The sequence below is a fragment of the Myotis daubentonii genome, chromosome 5 (assembly GCF_963259705.1).
Source record: "Myotis daubentonii chromosome 5, mMyoDau2.1, whole genome shotgun sequence".
Lineage (NCBI taxonomy): Eukaryota > Metazoa > Chordata > Mammalia > Chiroptera > Vespertilionidae > Myotis > Myotis daubentonii.
In genome coordinates, this window is record NC_081844.1 from 10,793,551 (window position 1) to 10,816,698 (window position 23,148).

The following is a 23,148-nucleotide window of genomic DNA, read 5'->3' on the forward strand; positions in this document are numbered from 1 at the left end:
AAAAATAGCACATACATTTTTGTAGTTGTTAATCCTCACCTAAGGATATTTTTTCCCTTGATTTCCAGAGAGAGTGGAAGGGTGGGAGGGAGTAAGAGAGAAACATTGATGTGAGAGAGACACATTAATTGGTTGCCTCTCACACATACCCCAACCAGGGCCAGGGACTGAACCTGCAACCCAGGTGTGTACCCTTGACTAGGAATTGAACTTGAGACCCTTCGGTGCATGAGCCAAAGCTCCAACCATTAAGCAACACAAGTTAGGGCATAACACATACATTTTTTAAATGCAAGATCATAAATATGAAGTTTAATGCATTAGTATAAATCAAACACTGGTATATAAGCATCCTAACAAACCACTTCCCTAAGACAATTTTTTCTTGCATTTCTTTGTTGTTTTACCACTGAAGTATGTATGTATACACACTAAGATTTACTTTGCCTGTTTATGGGTACTGTATAAAATGAAATCACAGTGTCAACAATATGTACGATTACTCTGTGTCATTATGTATGTTTTTGGTTCACTCACTTTTTCGTATAATATTCCATTCCAATGCATAAATATACAAGTATACCAAAAGTTATTTACTCATTCTACTGTTAATGCACTTTTGATTTGTTTTAATTTTCTCTCTCTAATGAATAATGGAACTTTAAATATTCTTGTGCATACATCTATGCATTTACTTCTCCATGGAATATATTTATTGAGAAATACTGTGTGTATATCTTCAATATTATATATAATGCAAGTTTCAGTTCTAATGCAAAACTATGTTCTTGAGCAGCGGTTCTCAACCTGTGGGTCACGAACAATGAAAATACATCCTGCATATCAGATATTTACATTACAAGTCATAACAGTAGCAAAATTACAGTATGAAGTAGCAACAAAAATAATTTTATGGTTGGGGGTCACCACAACATGAGGAACTGTATTAAAGGGTTGCGGCATTAGGAAGGTTGAGAACCACTGTGAGGATTATACCAATTTATCCCTTCTACTAGTCATGTGGAATTCCTATTATTCCCCAACTGCTTTAACATATGGAATCTTTGGATACCAGTGAAACTTCACTGCTCATTATGATTTTAATTTAAATTTCCTTAATTTTTAATGAGATTGACTATATTTTCATATGATAATTAATATTTTGATATCTTGTTTTATGAAATGATTATCAAATATTTTTGCCCATTTCTCTAATGTGTAATTTGTCTTTTTATTATTGATTCATAGAGGTACTGTCTACCTTCTAGGAACTAGTTCTTTGTTGTTTATATGAGTTATACATATCTTCTCCCACTCTGTGGCTTGCCTTTTCACTCTCTTTTTGTTATTATCTCCTCTTGTTTTATTTTCTGGAGAAAATAATGTAAAAACTATCATCTTGCTTCAATAATCATCAATACTTTATTCCATTATCTTTTTTCCTTTCATAATTGAGATTTATTGTTTGTTTTGAGGATAAGTACACAGAGATTTCAATTCCTAACATACATATCAAAAATATAGTCATGTAGTTGTGATTCTTTTCTAAACCGTTATTCCAGTGACTCTCCAGCTTAAAATTTGGAGACTAATTTTCCTTCATAGAGTAGTAAGTACTTCAAATGTTGATATGCTGTTATATCAGTCCCACTAATTCACAATTTAATGTCATATATGCTACATAATCAAATTTTCAGTCTTTCCCTGCACGTAAAGTTACTAGAAAAACTGGTCTACCACACCAAAGATGTCACAGATGCAAAAAATTCTGACAGGGAAAGCCAAGGTCAAGGAGTGGTTTTCTTTAGGAAACACTTCTACCAATAACATGGGAATAGAAGTAATTTAAAATGTTTAAGACATGTTAAATACATGACTGACTCCAAATTGCCATTTAGTATGCTTTGTATTATAGGATATAAAAACTACCCACATCTGTGGAATGAATATCAAGCTGATACCCAGGACAATCAACACTTCCCATATTCAATATCCCACTATTTTCTGGTTGTACCAAAAAATAAACAACCAGCAAATGATTTCAGCTCTTTAGAAAAAGAATTTACCCTTTAAAAAAAAAAATGGGATGAGGTGGAATTTCCTAATTCTTAAAAATGTTTCTAGAGCTACTAAAATTTTAGCATGTACAAAATAGTTGATAAAAATATTCCTCTGGCTTGTACAAAAAGGGAGACAAGGACCACTGATAAGACATGGCATATGACATTAATCAGACTTGGATTCTCTTTCTCCTGCTTCATCTGAAGCTGGACTCTCCTCATTTTTAATTTCTCCATTTTCCGCAGGTAGATCTTCTTTAGGTTCCTGGTTGGCCACTTTGGCCTGTTCGTCCTTTGTTCCCCTTTTCCCTTCTGTTTGCACCTCTTTGTCTGCAGATTTATCCTTTTCTTGCACCTTCTTTTGTCTTCATTCCCACTTTTGCAGGAACAGGTTTAGCTGACAGTCTCCTCTTGGGCTCCTCTTTTACGACCCCCTTGCACAAGCTGACCTCCTTGGGCATCCAGTGCCTGCAGGCCATGGGGCACCAACAGCCTTCGTGAACCTGGGCTGCCTGACCTGCTTCTCCCACCCTCTTATCTTGTGATAAAGCTCTTAATTTTAAAGTTGTCAAATTATAGTTCTTTCTTTTATTGTTAGTGTTTTTGTGTTCATCTTTTCAAATTTTTTAAAATATATTTTATTGGTTTTTTTACAGAGAGGAAGGGAGAGGGGTAGAGAGTTAGAAACATTAATGAGAGAGAAACATCGATCAGCTGCCTCCTGCACATCTCCTACTGGGTATGTGCCCGCAACCAAGGTACATGCCCTTGACTGGAATCGAACCTTGAATCCACAGGCTGATGCTCTATCCACTGAGCAAAACCGATTAGGGCCATCTTTTCAAATTTTTTATTGATTTCAGAGAGGAAGGGAGAGAAAGATAAAACTGCCTTCTGCATGTCCCCTACTAAGGATTGACCTCGCAAACCTCTCCCTCCCCGGGCATGTGCCCCAACCAGAATGAACTGTGACCTCCTGGTTCATAGGTGGATGCCCAACCACTGAGCCCTGCTGGCTGGGCATCATCTTAACACATCTTTCCCCAAGGTGATGAAATATTCTCATTTATAATCTTTTACCCGTTTTATTGGTCTGAATTTCCCATTTAGGCCAATAATGCATCTAGAATTGGTTTTGGCATATGGATTCAGTAGAGTTCAGGTTCCATTCATTTTTGTATGGACAACTAATTTTCCCACATCATTTATTGAAAAAATTGTCTTTTACCCACAGCCCTGCCATGCCAGTTTTCTCTGCCCTACCCCCTCAGTTTTGCAGAGGTTTCAGCATGCCCTCCAGACCCCAATTTAGGTGTAGTAGTTGGGGTTCCTGACCTAAGTTAATACTAAGAATGGAAATCCCACTCACACAACCCACCTGTGGCTTGTTTCAATTCCTCTACGACCCTGAGTCTGGCTCTGGAGGTTGTCTGTGAACGTTTTCATATCACAGCAGCAGCTGTGTTAAACAGTTACAACTGACACTATAAGGTCTGCAAAGCCTAATATATTACTGCCTGGCCTGTATTCGTTTTTTACTACTGGTATAGCAAATTGCCACCAACTTAGTTTAGAACAACACACATTTATTCTCTTACAAAGTTCTGAAATCAGTTTCACTGGGGACAGTGCCCCCTTAGGAGACTCTAGAAGACTCTAGAAGCCATTTCCCTGTCTCTTCCAGTTTTAGAGTGGTATTCCTTGACTTGTGGCTCCTTTCTGCATCTTCAAAACCAGAATTTAGCATATTCACATCACCTTCTCTCTTATAAGGACCCTATGATTCCATGGGCCCACCAAGACACTCAGGGTCATTTATCGATCCCAAAAGCCTTTTTTTAAAAATCCTCACCAGATTGGAGATGTAATCAAATTTAAGTTTTTCCTTTTGAAAATACTCCCTCTCCACTTACATAATGTCACAAATAGGCAAAACTGTACCATGATAATCAGGGTAAGATTACATCATTAGGGTGGACCTGAATCCAATATGACTAGTGTCCATATAAGGAGACTTGGACACAGACATGTACAGAGAGGGAAACCATATGGAGACACAGGGAGAAACAGTCATCTACAAGTTAAGGAGAGAGACCTGGACTAAATTCTTTTTTTATTATTATTGTCTAAAGTTTTACATATGTCTTCTTTTTCCCCAATTGACTGCCATCCCCACCAGCCATTCCCACCCCAGGCAAGCCCCCACTGCCCCAGTGCCTGTGTCCACTGGATATGCTAATATGCATGCATACAAGTCCTTTGGTTGCTCTCTAACCCCCCCCCTCCTACCATTTGTCTCTGTGTCTATTCTTGTTCATCAAATTATGTTGATCATTGTATCCCACATATGAGTGAGATCATGTGATTTTTATCTTTCTCCAGCTTATTTCACTTAGCATAATGCTCTCCATGATGTCACAAATGGTAAAAGTTCCTTCTTTTTTATAGTGGCATAGTATTCCATTGAGTAGATGTACCACAGTTTTCTAATCCACTCTTCTGCTGATGGGCACTTAGGCTGTTTCCAAATCTTAGCTATTGTAAATTGTGCTGCTATCAACATAGCGGTATTCTGGTTTCTTGGGATATAGTCCTAGAAGTGGGATTACTGGGTCAAATGGGAGTTCCATTTTTAGTTTTTGAGGAAACTCCATACTGTTTTTCCATAGTGGCTGCACCAGTCTGCATTCCCACCAGCAGTGCAGGAGGGTTCCTTTTTCTCCACATCCTCACCAGCATTTGTTTGTTGATTTATTGATAGTAGCCATTCTGACAGGTGTGAGATGGTATCTCATTGTTGTTTTCATTTGCATCTTTCGGATGATTTGTGACTTTGAGTATGTTTTCATATGTCTCTGGGACTTCTGTATCGGACTAAATTCTTTTTTCACAGGAGCTCTAACTCTGCCAGCATGCTGATTCCCATCTTCTAGGCTCCAGAACTGTGAAACAATAAATGTCTGTGTTTAAGCTTCCCAGTCTATGGCACTTGATTATGGCAGTGGAGCTGACTCATATACGTGCTGAAAGACACTTGCTTCCAAAGGAATTCAGAGTTGGTATCCTTAGGAGCTCAAAAAACTACAAGTTCAAAATAAGCAAGTTGCAGGTTTCTAGTGACTGCTTGGTGAGACACACTGGCCCATGGAGGAGAGAAGCTATCCCTTGGGGTCAGAGACAAACAGGAAGCATGGAGGGAGGTGATGTTGGGGCTTGGGGACAGTCTGCACCCTCTGGTGCATCCTGTTGCTGTGGAGACCTCGGGATCAGCAGAGGGTGTGTTGGTGTGTTCCTGGAGTGTGTGTGTGTGTGTATGTGTGTGTGTGTGTGTGTGTGTGTGTGTGTGCAGGGGTGGGCAAACTTTTTGACTCGAGGGCCACAATGGGTTCTTAAACTGGACCGGAGGGTCGGAACAAAAGTATGGATGGAGTGTTTGTGTGAACTAATATAAATTCAAAGTAAACATCATTACATAAAATGGTACGGTCTTTTTTTTTTTTTTAGTTTTATTCATTTCAAAAGGGCCGGATCCGGCCCGCGGGCCGTAGTTTGCCCACGGCTGGTGTAGGGGGTGGTTAGGTGAAGGCGCCAGTGAGAACCAGGTGTGGCAGGGCAGCAAGAGGGTGGCAGGCTTCTTAAGTCACACATGCCTTGCGTTTGTCCAATAGGCAGGACATTCAGGGAGGGGTGAGAGAGACATTCTCAGGTACTGATACCATGCTTTTGAACATCATTGTGCCAGAAACCATGCCACGTGCACCATTTCTCTCACAAAACTGTCCCAGACTCTAAACAAGAGTAGGTGGAATGTATATAACAATCCAACCCAGGGCCCAGGAGTTTGGAAACTCAGCATTAAATAAACGCAAGAAGATGTGGTTTTCAGTTAATTGTTGCGGGGGCAGACCAGCAGCCCCTGGATAATGGATGAACAGATTACTCGGACATAGTTTCACTGTGAAAGAGAAGGCTTAGGGATGGCCTGATTGCCTGCCTCCTTAGCCTTTTATTGGAATTTTTATCTTTAGATACAATCAGTAGGTGAGTAATCTTGGGAGGACACATGTGTTTACATTGTCCTCTAGGCAAGGGCATCCAGGGGTTAAGCATAAGGATTCCAGTAACACCCGGGGTCTGCCTATGCACAGGCTTGTTTGGAAAGGTCAAGGAATAATTAGGGGCGCCGCTTTCAACACTCCCCTAAATCTCCCCTAAGTCAGAATTCTGATAAACAGGGCAGGCGGCCTTCCACACACTTCCCTTTTCTCAGAATGTCCTCCTTACAACTTTCCAACCAAGTCTTTTGTGCTCCCCAACAAATTGTGTAATAAAAATCATGTGGCTGTTAAATTGGACGCTAGTCTAAAAATATATATTTAACATCCAGCTCTGGGATTAGAAATGTGGAAAGCATACAGCAGGCAGCAGCCCTGGGCTTTTAATTTAATTGAATCTTGGCCATTGAAATAGCTAGAGCCGAAATCATAGACTCAGCAGTGAAGGTTATTGAGGGTTTTGGTTTTTTTTAACCTCAGGTTGTCTGAGCAGTCCCATGCCCCTTGTGCTGTGTGGCCTTGGGGGAGTGGCCACACCTCTTTGCCTGAATTGTCTCATCTGTGTGAGGTGAACAATGATCATTTGGTACTGCATGGGGCTGAATTAGTTGTGATAAATTTCCTCCCTTCCTCAATCCTGTTTTTTGGCCACTGTGCCGCTCACTCTCCATCCTCCCTCTACCTCCTTGGCCACCCCTTCCAGTAGCCACTCTTTGTTCAAACTCCTGGTTGAGACTTTGGGATGCCTGGAGCTCCATCCTCACCCTCTGTCCACACCCTCTGTACAGGTGAGCTTATTCATCCCAACACTTTAAATCCCACACACTCACTGTTGCTACTTCAGCTTTATCTCCCACCCTGGCCTCTTCCTTCGGTTCCAGACTCATAACTCCAACCATAGGCTTAACATATCCCTTCAAATCTCAAATAAGATTCTAGGCTTTCCTGTGTCCAAAATAAAACTCTTGGTTTCTGCTCTTCATGGTTCTGCCCTGTCCAGGTCCTGGTCCCCACATTCTCAGAGATGCTGCCCCTTCTCCCAGGTGCTGAACTATGGTGCCTTCTTCTCCCTCGCCTCATAGCTAGTTCTTCCATGCCAGGAACCCACTTACTTCTCTTTCTTTTACCTCCAGCATACTGGTCAGATCCTCTCAACCTCTTCTTGCACTGTTGTGAAGGATTCTGCCCCTGCTTGCTCATGTGAAGGATTCTGCCCCTGCTTGCCCCATCTTCACTCAGGAGCCACAGGGATGTTCTGACCCTGTGAGTTGGGAACGTGCTCTGTGATGTCAGCTGTGGCCCTGTCTGAAAAGTCCTGAGCCGGGAAAGCTATAAAGGACTGTGCGAGCCCAGCTGCCAACCCATACACCTCAAACACCAGATTTGTACAGTAAATGCCCCATCCTTCCCAACTTTTAAAATATGTAAAGCCACACTTGATCTGGGCCTCCAGGGAGAGGTGCCAGGACAGCTCTGGAAACAGATACTATATGTGTTGGGGGAAGAGAGAAGGGTGACATGGCTTTTGCTTGCTCCCACTGCCAGCTTTGACCAAATCCCTGTGGCCGCCCTAATCCACACTGTCTAATGGAACCCGAGCCAGCTCAGGCCCTGCAGGATGAGCCCGCTAATCTCTGGGGCTGAGAGCTCACCACCTGTCTCCAGGATGCTTTGCCCTCTTGGCCTCAGAGAGCCAAATATGGGACCTCAGACAGGGATGATGGTACAAGTATCTTTTGGCCAAGCCGTCTCACCTTTGGCCCTCAAAGATGAGATGGGGAAACTCAAGTTCACATGGTGTGAGTCACTGCTCCCAGAGACAGGAAGGCTTTATAAATGACAGAACAACTCCTTAGGGCTCCCTTATCAGCTGCAAAAGGTGGAGTGTGAGCTGCAGGACAAGCTGGCCTGTCCCCTTCTTCCATCAGAGGCTTGCAGGCTGGTGGTTTCACACTAAGCTGGGTGCAAATCCTGCTGCTGACACACCCCAACCGTGTGACCTTGCGCAGGTCACTTAATTTTTTCAGGTCTCTATTTTCTCATCTGCAAAATGGGGCTGATGGTAAAAGTCTCTTCTTTGCAAGGTTGTTGAGGGTATGTTAAGCAGAGTCCCTGCTAATATTAAAGATTGGCATGTACCCAGCTGGTGTGGCTCAGTGGTTGAGTGTCAACCCATGAACCAGATTCCAGGTCAGGGCACATGTCTGGGTTGTGGGCTCCATCCCTGGTAGGGGGTGTGCAGGTAGCAGCCACTCAATGATTCTTTCTCATCACTGATGTTTCCATATCTCTCTCTCCCTCTCCCTTCCTCTCTGTGAAATCAATAAAAACATAATTTAAAAATATTAAAGGTTGGCTTGCTCATGGCTTCTTCCTGCCCAGCTCTATTGTCCCTCTTTCTGTGCAGGTCCACTCAGCTCACTGTGCTCCTTTCTTCTACTCCTGGGTTTACTGCAGGGTTTTGCAAGGAGAAAGTTGGGGAGTACCTTAGGCAGCTGGAGTCAAAAGACTGGTGGTCAGGAAAGAAAGGGAGAAAGAGATAGAAAAAGGATAAGAGACAGAGAGAGACAAAGAAAGATACAGAAAAATTGGCAGAGAGAAGGAAAGGGAAAAGAGAATGGGAGAGACAGAAAAGTAGAGACCGAAATAGAGAAGCAAGGAGACCAGAGACAGAGGACAGAGTGTGTGTGTGTCAGAGACAGCCGGAGAGAAAGACAGTCCGAGAGTCAGGTAGACAACACACATCCAAAGACAGGAAAGAAACAGACCCAGGGAATAGGAGAGGGAGGGAAAGATGTGGAGAGATCCAGGTCTTCACACATCCCTGCTCAGGACGGGTCTCTGCCCTCAGAACAGCCTCTCATCCCTTCCCCACAATCCTTAAATTCTCTCTCTCTCTCTCTCTCTCTCTCTCTCTCTCTCTCTCTCTCTCTCTCTCTCTCCCCCCCCCCCCCCCCACATCTGTCACAGCTGCGTTCTGACCCGGCAGAGGCTGGCACAGGTGAGTGTGGCTACAGAGGCGGGCCTGGGGGTGCGCTGGGGATGGGCCCCAGGAAGAGTGGCCCAGGACTATCGGGAAGGGGAAGGGTTTGCGCGCTGGAGATAATGGTCGGGCAGGGGCCCCTGTGATAAGGTTCAGACTCACTGGTGTTGAGAGCAGCGGGGGCGGGGCTGGGACAGTGCCGAATTGATATCCCACCTCTTCTCTGATAGGCTCGGCCAAGATTTATTGCCGCCTCCCTCTCCCTAGCTCCCGGGGCTCCCCAGTTCTCCCCGGCCAGGCAGGCACTCGGAGCATTCTTCGATTCCGTGTTCTCCCCGTCCATCCGGTCTCCTCCCGCAGCCGGGGAGCCAATGGCCGGGCCCCGGAGCATCCTGGAACCGCCGCTGCAGGCGCTGCTGCCACCGATCCTGGTGCTGATGCTGGCGCAGGCGGGCTCGGCTGCGGCGGCGGGCTCGGTGCGCCTGGCGGGCGGCCTCACGCTGGGCGGCCTGTTCCCGGTGCACGCGCGGGGTGCGGCGGGCAGGGCGTGTGGGCCGCTCAAGAAGGAGCAGGGCGTTCATCGGCTGGAGGCCATGCTGTACGCGCTGGACCGCATCAACGCAGACCCGGAGCTGCTGCCAGGCGTGCGTCTGGGGGCGCGGCTGCTCGACACTTGCTCCCGGGACACGTACGCGCTGGAGCAGGCACTGAGCTTCCTGCAGGCGCTGATCCGTGGCCGCAGCGACGGCGGGGAGGCAGCCGTGCGCTGCCCTGGCGGCGTCCCCCCGCTGCGCGCCGCGCCCCCCGAGCGCGTGGTGGCTGTTGTGGGAGCTTCGGCCAGCTCAGTCTCCATCATGGTCGCCAACGTGCTGCGTCTGTTTGCGGTGAGGGCCGCTGGCCGCGTTCGGTATCCAGCCCCTCCGTCCAATCCTTTCCCTTGGGGTGGCGGAGGTGTAGTCTCGTTGCAGAAGTCACTCCAATTCACAAAGACAAACAACTGCTTCAAAAGAAGCCTATGGGTCCAGCCAGACACAGCCTGAGCCAGGTCCCCACCACTTCAACCTCCCTTGTCTGCTCTGGCGCCCTCCAGCGGCTGCCGCTGTGTGAATAAGGAAACCAACCCCCCTAGCTGGCAGCAGGGCGCCCTGGACTTTAGACCCCACTTCACCGCTGGTGTCCTAGTTTGGGGCATACGCTGCACAACCGTACATGGAGGTCCTGACCCTGGACCCTGGTGGAGAGCTCTGGGTGACAAGGAGCAAGTTTTTCCCGGAATTAGGGCCCTCCTAACAGTGGGGCAAGCCGCACAAGTTCCTGGCTGCTCTGGGGGTGGGTAGGTCTGTAAGGACCTGTACTTGGATCCTCTACTCTGATCATCATTTAAATTCAATTTCAAAATGGCTGTCTCTAAAGGTCTCTTAAGGGGCCTCTGAAAGAGGCCACAGAGGACTCTCCTTTCGCCTGCAGTGCCCTGTCCTGTAGGAGAAGCTTGGGCAGGCCCTGCCCTGCCCTCATCTCTTGCTAACCGTCTTCTGTGGGAGGCAGCACCTTCCTTGCAATCTGAGGGTCAGTGGCTTGGGGAGCCATAGGAATCAGGGATTAGGGGGCCTTTACAGTAGAGTTGGTGCTTTTCTGTACATTCACTTGGGGGTAGGGCTTCTGGGACAGTTTTACTGGGGTTCCATGAGGGGAGTTATCTCTGACCTTTTATCTTTCTGAGAAGAGGAAGGCTTTGCTTCCATCTGGCTAGGCAGGGGCCCTCTGTTTCTTGAGTTTCTCTGAGTCTCCATGGCACTAGGTGGTTTTCTCAGGGACCCTTCCATGGTCTGCACCCACTTAATCCCTCATACCTCAGTTTCTGCTGGATGGCAATGTTGGTGCAGAGCATACAGATGCACCTTCTACATGGCACCAAGAGAGGTTGTGTGGCTGCCGAGAGAGAGAGAGAGAGAGAGAGAGAGAGAGTTGTGTATGTGTGGGGGGGGTGTCTTTGTCTCACCAGTTCATGTATGTTCACATTTGTGGGCAAGCTCTGTCTCCTTCCCTGCCTGCAGCTCTGGTTTCTGTCTCTCCTTCTAGGTCGGGTGCAGCATCTCAAACTCAAGGGCCTTCAGGGTCCGAGTGAGAACTGTAGCTGAATGAGCAGGACCCTGTGAGCCCAGTGCCCAATGCTGCCAGCTCAGCCCAGAACTGAGGTGGTGCTGAAACCACAGATTTTAGACACTAGCCCTGAATCAAGTGTCCCTCACCAGCTCTCTTGTCTGTTCTGACCCCTCCTGGGGCTGCCCCCACCCACACAGACCACCCCTTAGTGTGAAGTAGGAAAACTTGTCTCCTCTGGGACTGATAAGGATGTCCTTCTCCAGGGCAGACACAGCCTGTGCCTAGAGGCAAGATTGGCTGCAGGCTGGGCTTGAGCACCCACCACTCCTTTGCCCAGACACACCCTGCACAACTGGATGTGGTGGCCCTGCCCACTCCCCTAGACCCTCATACCTCCCCTATTTCATCTGACCTATTCACAAGATGCAGGTCTTTCCCCACACCTTCTGCCGCTCCCAGTGGTTCTCAGCTCCCTACCCCAAACCTTCTGTGCCCCCACCTGCATCCTGAGTCCCCATTGCCCTCCCTTCCTGCGGTCACTGAACCTCTCTCCACAGCCTAGGTGTTCTTTCCCCCTCCAGATTCCCCAGATCAGCTATGCCTCCACAGCCCCTGAGCTCAGCGACTCCACACGCTACGACTTCTTCTCCCGTGTGGTGCCTCCTGATTCCTACCAGGCCCAGGCCATGGTGGACATCGTGCGGGCATTGGGATGGAACTATGTATCCACACTGGCCTCTGAGGGCAACTATGGAGAGAGCGGGGTTGAGGCTTTTGTGCAGATCTCCCGAGAGGCAGGTGAGTTGGGACAGGAGAGTCAGAGGCACCAAGGAACCTACAGAGGGGAGAACCAGGGGCTGTGAAATAGGGGCACTGGGGCCATGGTGGGGAGCCTGGATGTGTCTTCTATCAGCGCCCCTTTCCTTTGGAAGACTCAGTCCTGCCTCATGGCCTGGTAGGTGGGGCACAGGCTAGGCTTTACCCCTGAAGAACCCTGGCCCAGACTCCTGAGTGATCACACTACAGAGTCATGTACTCTGGCAGCCCCAGTGAGTGGTGGGATGGATGAAAGCTGACTTTGACATCCTGGACACTCAGGGGGAGTCTGTATTGCCCAGTCCATCAAGATTCCTAGAGAACCAAAGCCAGGAGAATTCAACAAGGTTATCAGACGACTCATGGAGACTCCCAACGCTCGGGGCATCATCATCTTTGCCAACGAGGACGACATCAGGTGGGATGGATGCAACCTCAGTCACTATTCTTTGGATACTCTCCTTGAAGGCCCTGCCTCGTCTTCTCACTCATCCCCACATGCACATCCTCTCTTCCTCCCTTTCCTTCTTTCTTGTGCCCCTCTTCCCACCTCCCACCGCCCCCCCCCCCCCACACACACACACACACACTTTTCCTGCTGCAATCTCTGCCTGGTCTGCTCTAAGTGGAGATGCTCTAAGTCTAGCCAGGAAAACACACAAGAATACATGCCTGTTTTTATAATTCATAGTGGGGAAACCTGTGGGCAGAAGTGCAGAAAATGAGCAAAAGGGAAGGAGCCCTGGGGTAGGGCCAGCAGGAGGCTCTGTAAGAGAAAGGTGGCCCTACTTCCAGGCAGTGTGAAGTGCATCATAGTGCATGGAGCAAGAGGGCAAGCCCAGACCAGGGCCTGGTTGGACCCCTGACCACCTCAGAAGCCCAGGGCAAGTGTTCTAAACACTCTGTACTCCATTTTCCTGATCATTGAGGATCTGATGAGTGATGTGGAATGAGACAGATGGAGAGAGAAGAATGAGAACTGACTAGAGGTAAGTTGAAGGAAGATCTCAGGACTTGATTCACCCTCAGCCGTGTTTATACCAGGAGGGTCCTCGAGGCTGCACGCCAGGCCAACCTGACTGGCCATTTCCTGTGGGTTGGCTCAGACAGCTGGGGAGCCAAGATCTCACCCATCCTGAACCTGGAGGACGTGGCAGTGGGGGCTATCACTATCCTGCCCAAAAGAGCTTCCATTGATGGTGAGTGTAGGGATGACCTCCTCCACTTTGTCCCCTACCCCCACCCCACCCTTTTCCACCATCCCTCTTGAGGCACTCATTTACCCCATTGGTAAAATTACACTGTGATCCAGGTCCCTTCTAAGATTCCCAAGTCCTATGATTCTGAGATTCTGTGAATACATCCCTCCAAGTAGTGTTTGAATGAGTTGGCAAATAAGGAAAAGCACAGCCACCATACAGGGTAAAAAAATTGTTTTTTAGTTTGTGTTTTTTGTTTTGTTTTATTTTTTAATTCAACACCTGTATTCCTCATTCTGTCGAAGGCATTATGATTTTAGGGTGAGGGTGGGAGAGAAACCAAGGAGATGGGACTTACTGTCCTGTTGCTCAAAGTAATGAGGCCGCCGCTCCCTTTTTCCTTCCCACTATCCCATCTGTGAATATCTGGAAGAATCTAGCAGGGATGTCCACTTTACAACAGCATTGCTCATTTTCCCAAAGGCTGAATGAACTGCAGATAACTTGATGAGAGACTTCAGGGCTATATGTAAAGTGTGGACCCTCATAACACTGAGCCCTGCCTCCCACACTAATACCTCTTGGGGTATACATCCACCCTCACATCCTTTCCGCAGGCTTTTTTTTAGAATGCATTCAGTTACAAGTGGCAAACTAGACTGAGAAGAGTCTCAGCAATGAAAGCATTTCATCACAAGACTTCAGGTTTGGGGCAGTGAGTCAATGATGTTCTCAAAGCCCTAAGCTCTGTCCTCCCTTCTGTTTCACCACCCTCTGTGGCTGCTGAGTCTTCACGCTTGTGGCATCATATTTACAAAGTGGCTGCTGAAGCTCCACCCACTACATGTTCACAGCAGCATCCTAACCAGGAAAGAATGTGCAGCATAAAAGTATTTCATGTAGTGAGGCTCAGGTTTACATCAGGATGCAAATTTTATCCTGGAGTCCCCAGATGTCTTTGAACTCACAGGCCAGAAGTTGGTTCAATGGCGATTCCTAGCTGCAAAATGAGCAATTGGTGAAGGGACACAGGGTGACTGTGCTGGCTATGGTTACCACCCTTCTCCCCCTCCTTCTCAGGATTTGACCAGTACTTCATGACACGCTCCCTGGAGAACAACCGCCGGAACATCTGGTTTGCAGAGTTCTGGGAAGAGAATTTTAACTGCAAACTGACCAGCTCAGGTACCCAGTCAGACAAATCCACCCGCAAATGCACAGGTGAGAGTGTGGCAAGGAAGGTGATGGAAAAGGTGGGAGGCCAGTTTCGGTATCTGGGGGCCAGGCGCATTTCCTCTGGGCATCCCTAGGACAGGTGAGGAACGCATCGGCCGGGACTCTACCTACGAACAGGAGGGGAAGGTGCAGTTTGTGATCGACGCAGTGTACGCCATTGCCCATGCCCTACACAGCATGCACCAGGCGCTCTGTCCTGGGCATACAGGCCTGTGCCCAGCAATGGAGCCCACCGATGGGCGGACACTGTTGCAGTATATTCGGGCAGTCCGCTTCAATGGTGAGTGGATGCCAGAACTCCTATGTGAGAGAGGGGAAGTCCCCTAAGATGGATTTCTCTGTGGGACCTGGATGAGTGGGGAGCAAAGGGATGGGAGAGGCAGCATGGTATAGGGAGCACCTGCACCTTTGAGCTGGGGACTTGAGCCAAGTTATGAGGACCACTTTTTAACACTCCTCCTTTCTCAGGCTTCAGCACCCTCTTTCCCAACTTGAAAAATGTTGGTGTTGGTGAATTTCTCTGTGACTCCTTCTGCCTGAAACCCTCAGCAGGTCACACACAACTGTCCCCTTCACTGCACAGAGCTTGAAGGCATCTGGTCTCTCAGGGCACAGTGCATACAGTGAAGAGGCACTGCCTATGACACGGACATGCTGCTCACTGTGAGTCTCGAGCTTCCAAATGCTGCCCCAATTAGCTCCTGCACTGCCTGAGCACTGGGCACCAGTCTGATGTTTCCCCTTGTACCAGCAGAGGGCCTGGCACATGGTCAAGGCTCTGAAAAGGCGCAATGGACATGGCTGTGCTTGTGGTTTGTGGGGAGAGATACAATTCTTGTACAATAACTGTCCTTTAGAAAATTAAAACTATTCGTCCACCAAATATTGAGCACCTTCTCTTTGCCAAGCTCTCTGCTAAACAGCACAGCTGAATTTCACTCCAGGCCAACTTTACAAGCTAACAGAACAAGCCTCTAAAAGAATTAAAGCTGACCAAATTAGTACAAATTTTATGTCAACACTCAGACCTTTATTCAAGTCTGAACTCATCCTTTCACCTGAACAGTTAAGATTTCTATTTTCTTTTATAATTGTGGTAACATTACTATAGCTTAATATAGTATATTTACCATCTTAACTACTTTTAAGTGTACAGTGTAGTCATGTACATTGTTATGCAACCAATCTCCAAAACTCTTTTCATTTTGCAAAACTGAAACTGTTATCCTGTTAAACAACGTTCCAGTCCCCCCTTCCATGGCAACCACCATTCTACTTTCTGTCTCTATTAATTTGACTGTTTTGGATACCTCATATGGGTGGAATCATAGGATTTGTCTTTTTGTGACTGGCTTATTTCACTTAGCACAATGTCCTCAAGGTTCATTCATGTTGTACGTGTGTCTGAATTTCCTTTTTTAAGGCTGACTAATATTCCATTGTATGGATAAACACTTTTTGTTTATCCATTCAACCCCCAGTGACACATGGTCGCTTCCACCTTTGGGCTGTTGTGAATAATGCTGCTATGAACATGAGTGTTCAAGTATCTCTTTGAGTTCCTGTGTTTAGCTCCTTTGTGTTTATACCTAGAAGTGGAATTGCCGGGTCATGTGGTAATTCCACCATACTGTTTGAGATCCACCAAACTGTTTTCCACCTGAATGCACAAGGTTCCTACCAGCAACGCATAAGGTTCCAGTTTCTCTGTGTCCTGGCTGATCCTTGGTATTTTCTAATGTTTGGGCAGGAGGTGGTATCTCACTGTAGTTTTGCTTGGCATTTCCCTGATGTTGAGCATCTTTGCGTGTGCGTGTTGAGCTCTTCCTTTATCCTGGCGGGGCCTTTGGCCTCTCCAGGAGGCTGGCTGGGATGGTCTGGAGAACCACTGAGGATGCCAGGCTCTCCCTCCAGGCAGTGCAGGAACCCCAGTGATGTTCAATGAGAACGGAGATGCACCCGGGAGATATGACATCTTCCAGTACCAGGCGTCCAACGGCAGTGCGGGCAGTGGCGGATACCAGAGCGTGGGCCAGTGGGCGGAGACGCTCAGGCTGGACGTGAGTGACATGCGACCTCGGGGTGTGGGAGGCGGGCCCGCCAGTCCTGGCAGCGGAGGGCAAAGGCCCTGTGTCCCATGTTGCAGATGGACGCCCTGCAGTGGTCAGGAGACCCATGGGAAGTGCCGGCATCTCAGTGCAGCCTCCCCTGTAGGCCTGGGGAGCGGAAGAAGATGGTGAAGGGCGTGCCCTGCTGTTGGCACTGCGAGGCCTGCGACGGGTACCATTTCCAGGTGGATGAGTTCACCTGCGAGGTCTGCCCAGGGGACATGCGGCCCCTGCGCAACCACACCGGCTGCCGCCCCACACCGGTGGTGCGCCTCACCTGGGCCTCTCCCTGGGCCGCCCCGCCGCTCCTCCTGGCGGTGCTGGGCATCACGGCCACCACCACAGTGGTGGCCACCTTCTTAAGGCACAACAACACACCCATCGTCCGCGCCTCAGGCCGCGAGCTCAGCTACGTGCTGCTCACCGGCATCTTCCTCATCTATGCCATCACCTTCCTCATGGTGGCCGAGCCTGGGGCGGCCGTCTGCGCTGCTCGGAGGCTCTTCCTCGGCCTGGGCACCACCCTCAGCTACTCTGCCCTGTTCACCAAGACCAACCGCATCTACCGTATCTTCGAACAGGGGAAGCGCTCTGTCACGCCCCCGCCCTTCATCAGCCCCACCTCGCAGCTGGTCATCACCTTCGGCCTCACCTCCGTGCAGGTTGGTCCCCAGACTCCAGATGGGGAGGCGCTGACCTCTACTCAGAGAGTCACTCTTCTGTTTTGGAAAAACATACAGCCTTGGGAGAGAGGGCCCTGCCCTTCTCCTATGAGGAGAACTCAGTGAAGAGCAGCCATTCCTCCACTTCATCCTGGAAGGAAAATGGGATCCCGTATAAAAAATAAAGCAAAGAAATATCTGATACATTTTCCACAAGCAAAGAATCTGTTTCCATAAAGGGAGTTACTGCTGCCCAGTCCCTGGTGACAGGCTCAGGGCCCCAGTAATGTACCTAACTGTGGAGTGGAGCGTCTTGTTCCATAAATGGCCAAATTTCATGATGTATGGGCAGCAAAAGCAGAGTTCCTTTGGGTCTTTCCACAGCTTTGAAAATGATTCTGTGGCTGGGAAAGCCCTGGATGTTTTCTGTGCAAAGGGTACTAAGAGAAAAGGTACTAAGAGAAAGGTGTGTATGACATTGTGTGACACTGTAGAGCTAACCCAGTTCTCAGGGCCAGGTGGACAGCATGCTCTCCATCCCAAGTGAGCCCTTCTCCCTACCCAGCCATGCATGTATCATGTTCATTCCTACCCACAGGCCTCGGTCCATGCAGTTCACAGCTGGAAGACACTTCCCGCACGTGCAGGGCTTGAGCCTCCTCTACCAGGGAGGGCCAAAATCTCAGTGCCCAGCTCATCCTGAAAAGGCATCTCACTGCCTCTCTGCCTGAAAACCCCATGACACAAGACAAAGATGCTTAGAATACATCAGTGCCTCCAGCTCACCCAGGGGCTCCCCACATTATGCCATCATTTCCAGAAACCCTGGACCCTTTCAAAGAGGCATACTTTCAGTTTTACTAGGTTATATACCAAAATGATGGATGTCCAATGGTATCTCACTGTTGTTTCAATTTGCCTCACTTCGTTGCTAGTACAATGGCCTTTGCAGTGTTCTCTTCTGTGGCATGCCTAGTCCGATGCTTTGATCATTTTCTGTAATTTTGTAGGAGTTAGTTACATGTGTTGGATCCTAATTCTTTATCAATTACGGGGATGCAAAATCAGTGAGCTACATTTTGCTTGCTACTCCTGCGTATCACAGGCCTTGAGTGTCAGTTACTCATGGGAAACATTTGTCCCCCACCTGGAGTCTTGCTCTAAGAAAAGTCTCCATGCTGCCTTTTGAACAGTGGATGGCATTTTATTAGTCTCTTGTTCATGAAGCTGCCGCCTTTGGGAGAATCACAAAAAAGATGTTCCTTCTGGTTGTACAAATTATTATAAAGCATCCCCTCCTCCAGGATCACACAGACCTGCTCCAGGTGCACAGACCTACCTCACCTCCCTATACCCTCCCCCTGAATCAGACACACTTGTGCAGGGAATGAACGTATGGGCAGCTCTTTCAGGGTCCTGACTTTATGCAGGTGTTTTATTTCCTGCTCCCCAGCTGCCCTTAGCTCAAAGTTATATCTCCTGTCATTGAGGAAATTGAAGCTCCATTTCCTCATTGTTAGGACCAATGTCTTACTCTGATAACCTCCCAGCTGCCCAGCATCAACTCCTAACATCCTTACAATTCTCCATTAAGGGCCTCTTCAATTTAGGCTGCATTGTGCATTCACACATTATTTCATTACATCCTGTTCAACAGTTCTCTGGATCTGGAGAAGAAAGGGGGTCCTCAGGAAATAGGTTTGCCATGCTGCTATATAGAAACAAGCTAGTGTTTCACATTTACAGACTGAAGGTGATACTGCCTACTGGATGGTTGTGAGGAGAGAACATCTCTCTTGGGCCTAGCCCTTAACCAGTGGTACATACACCATTCCCCCTCCAAGCTGGCATCGTTTTCTTAAAACAGATTATGATGATTCCCATTCTATAGATAGAGAAGACATTCAGGATCAAAATTCCACACATTTTGTCTGCAGTTACTGCATCTTTCAGGGATCAGTAAATGACATTGGTAATGGCTGGAATATAGGAAGAGGATGTCCAGGGGCCCCTTACCCAACCAGCCCTGACATTGTTAGCACATACCTCCACTGCAGCCCCTTCTCTCTGCTGGACCATGTCACAGGCCTGAGTATTCCCCTCCTGGAAGGCCCTCTTCTCTCCATAGTGGTTCTCTCAGACCCAAGCATCCCCTCCCAGTAGGTCAGGAGCCTCCAGGGGACCCTAACCTGCCAGAGTCCTCAGTAGGTGGCCAGTCTTAGTGTGTCCCTGATATGATGTTGTCTCCTGTAGGTGGTGGGAGTGATGGCATGGCTAGGGGCCCAGCCCCCACACAGCGTGATCGACTATGAGGAGCAGCGGACGGTGGACCCAGAGCAAGCCAGAGGGGTGCTCAAGTGCGACATGTCAGATCTATCTCTCATCGGCTGCCTGGGTTACAGCCTCCTACTCATGGTCACATGCACAGTGTATGCCATCAAGGCCCGTGGTGTGCCTGAGACCTTCAATGAGGCCAAGCCCATTGGCTTCACCATGTACACCACCTGCATCATCTGGCTGGCTTTTGTGCCTATCTTCTTTGGCACTGCGCAGTCAGCTGAAAAGGTAATTTGGGGTCTTTTCTTGGTTTCACTACCTCATTTGTTTCCTACCTTCTGCCACAGAAGGAAGGGCTCAATTGTCCCAAGAGCTGGGTTACACATATGAACCCAGCTTCATTGGTTGATTTATTCCTGTACTTAAATACATGTTCAGTTGCCCTCTGCTTGTTCATTCAGCCATTCATTCATCCATACTTCTAACCATTGATTAATCTTTCATTTAATTATTACTTCATATACTTTCTATCTACTGATCCATTGATCTATTTGTTTGATCATTATTCACTCATCTATTCATTTGTATAGAACATTTGTTTATCCATCTATATGTTTGCTCACTTTTACCTTTATTCAATCTCAGTTTGTTCATTCAGTTGTACATTTGAAACCATGTCCATTCATTCATTAATATCTTCTAGACTTTTTTAGCCATATGGACCATTTCCCCAGGTGTCACTTTCTGTGAATAAAACTGTCTTCCCTCAGACGCTGGTCCACTCAGTGCCATGTCACTCACCCTCCATCCTGCCTACACTGGAGCCACACTGTGACTATCCCTTCTTCATGCCACAGGGCCTTTTCTTATGCAGTTGTCCTTTTCTAAGTGCTCATTCCACGGCTATGTGGAGGTGGGGGTAAGAGAAAACAGGGCTGAGTCCCACCTGGTCCCTTTTTCCATGTCTCAGATATACATTCAAACCACCACACTGACTGTGTCCCTGAGCCTGAGCGCATCGGTGTCCCTCGGCATGCTCTATGCACCCAAAACCTATGTCATCTTGTTCCACCCGGAGCAGAACGTACAGAAGCGGAAGCGGAGTCTCAAAGCAACCTCCACAGTAGCATCCCCACCCAAGGGTGAGGACACAGAGGCCCCCAAGTAGTGAGAAGCCTTCTTTTCTTTCCCTTCCTTCCCAGTGGGAACTGTGAGGAGTCCAGGCATGCAGTGAATCAGAGAAGGGGTCCACGGAGGCTATGCCCAGCAGGACCTATCTTGAGGCTGGCCTCCAGAAAGACCTGCCCACATTCCAATGTTATCCCTTTTTTTCTGTGCATGTTGGCATATTTCCTCACTGCAGACTAGACTTTCTACCCATGGTGGGAAATAGCCATGGCAAGGCTTCTATTTCTAGAGAGAGACTCAACTTACACTCTCTGGTTTGAAGTTGAGAGATCACAATGACTTCCTGGGCTTGGCCAGTGTGAGTGATATTTCCACTCCTTCTTCAACCACTAGAACATAGGGACTGGGCCCTGTGTGAGAATGTGCAGGCCCCAGAGTGAAATACTGGGCTGGAGTTGGGGAGGAACAGTTTCCACAAAACCAGATCTGTGGATCTGTACACTAGACTGAGCAACCTGGGCTTGGCACAGGCAGATGGAGCCTTGGGTGAGATCCCTGTGAGAGAGGATGGGCCTGCAGAGACAGGGAGGTGAGCAGAGGTACCAGGTGCCCCCCATGAAGTTACTTGTGTGAGGGCATTTTCCTTGGAATCTTGTCCCCTGCGATCTGAGGGGTGTCACACTCAGAGTACAGTTTTTTTCCTTTCCCATCTGTACTCCCTTAAATGACCTCTAATAGATGCACTTATGTGGTGTGAGTGGTGTGAGAATAAACTAACAAGAATGGCATTTGCCCTCCTCTGATGCCTGAGGGATTGTTTTCAGGAGTTCCAGGGTGGGACTAGTGACAAAAAGAGTTGTGTACATAGTGAAGATTAATTCCAAGTGGATAATGTAGAATGAATATAAAATGCTTCTTTTCCAACACTCACTGGGAAGTCCCCTTTGAAAGGCAAGCATAGGCATGGGGAGGAAGATGCTTGCACTACAGATGCATGGGTGTTTATTTCTCAGTAATTTTTTCTTAGGAAAAGGGTGGTTTAAGTGATTTAATTTTATTTCCTTGGGGTAGAATTTAAATTTAAAATTGACTCTTTTTGTTAGTGTGAATTCTCTAGTATCTAATGTCTGGAAATGATTTGAAGATCAACCACACTTCATATGACACAGAGACTATTTCCTATACATACTCTCTGGTGCATATAAGTTTTGACTAGGTGTTTCTGCATTCTTTAAATTAATAGGGTGTCGCCTCAGAGTAACATACAAAGCATACAGATTCTCCTTTCTCACACATGTTGCATTCCCAGGGTTTGTTTCTCTGCATTGTTAATTATGAAGTTTTATATATTACTGAATGATTTCCCAAATTTATTATTTCATAGGGCTACTTCCCTGTGTGGGTTTTCTTTTGTATAATGAATTGTGTTTTCTTGCTGAAGGTTTTTCCATAGTAGTGCTTTTATAGTTTTTTTTTTCTCCTATATGACCTTGTAGAGAGTCAATGAGTTCTGATCTCCAAATGAAGGTCTTCCTGCAATGTACTATTTTCTTGGTGTTTCTCCCAATCTGAATTCTCTAGTGTGCTATAAATCTTGATTTCTAGTTGAAAATTTTTCCACATTCGTTACATTTTTTGTATCAGAGAATGGTTTTCCCCATTCTGAACTCTATGACTCAAGAGTTCAGATGATTTCTTAGTAAAAGCTTTACCACATTTGAAGGAATTCTCCCTATATAATCTATGATGTGAAGTAGAGTCCTGGCTTCCTGCTAAAAACTTCCACACTCCCCACATTCATTACTACCTGTCTCTGACATAAATTCCCTGATGCACAGTGAGTTCTGTCTTCTTCTATGCAACCTTCTCACATTAATCCACTGTCCATGATTCAACAGCATGAGCCATTCTGTGTGCAGTGGACATCCTCTATTCCTAAAGGCATTATCATATTTAGTACACTTATGTGGTCCCTTTCTGAATTCTCCAATGTATTCAAAGGTTTGACTTCTGGAAGAGGGCTTTCCCACATTCCATGTCTACATAAGTTCTCTCCCTTTGATCATTTCTTTGATGCTCAGTGGAATTCACAATTCCCTGAAGGTTTTCCCCTATGTACAGTGTATGGTGTCCATCTATCAATTTGAACTCCTAAATAAAGATTTTTCAAATTTTTAGAATTTATAAGTATTCTACCTGCATAGTTTCTTTTATGTTGAATAAAAGCTAAGCTATACTTGTAGGCCCTCTCACATTCATTGGCTTCTAATGATTTCTCCCCAGTATGAATTATATGTTCCAGTGGAAATAGGTTCTGGATTGAAGACTTTTCTACACTATAATCACAGTATTTCTCTCCAATATGAGTTCTTTGAGGATAAGATTCCATTTTGACATCAGCTTTTACTCACCCATTTGTAAGGCAATGTTTTTGTGACTTCTATAGGGGGCACATTTTAATACTAATTATATTCTTATGCCTTTTCATTAGTGTGAATCTTTGACACATTTATCAGATTTA

General features: G+C 47.2%; 1 protein-coding gene and 1 pseudogene across 1 annotated transcript; one reads left to right on the forward strand and one right to left on the reverse strand.

Moving 5' to 3' along the window:
* Positions 1–1,950: 1,950 nt before the first annotated feature.
* On the reverse strand, positions 1,951–2,521 carry LOC132234083 (non-histone chromosomal protein HMG-14-like; annotated as a pseudogene).
* A 6,833-nt stretch (positions 2,522–9,354) lies between these two features.
* On the forward strand, positions 9,355–22,863 carry GRM6 (glutamate metabotropic receptor 6). Its single transcript, XM_059695839.1, has 10 exons — positions 9,355–9,982; positions 11,783–11,999; positions 12,300–12,435; positions 13,062–13,216; positions 14,297–14,437; positions 14,532–14,732; positions 16,367–16,512; positions 16,599–17,222; positions 19,476–19,787; positions 20,470–22,863. The coding sequence occupies exons 1-10, from the start codon at positions 9,470–9,472 to the stop codon at positions 20,665–20,667; spliced, it is 2,643 nt and encodes an 880-aa protein (XP_059551822.1). The 5' UTR covers positions 9,355–9,469; the 3' UTR covers positions 20,668–22,863.
* Positions 22,864–23,148: the final 285 nt, after the last annotated feature.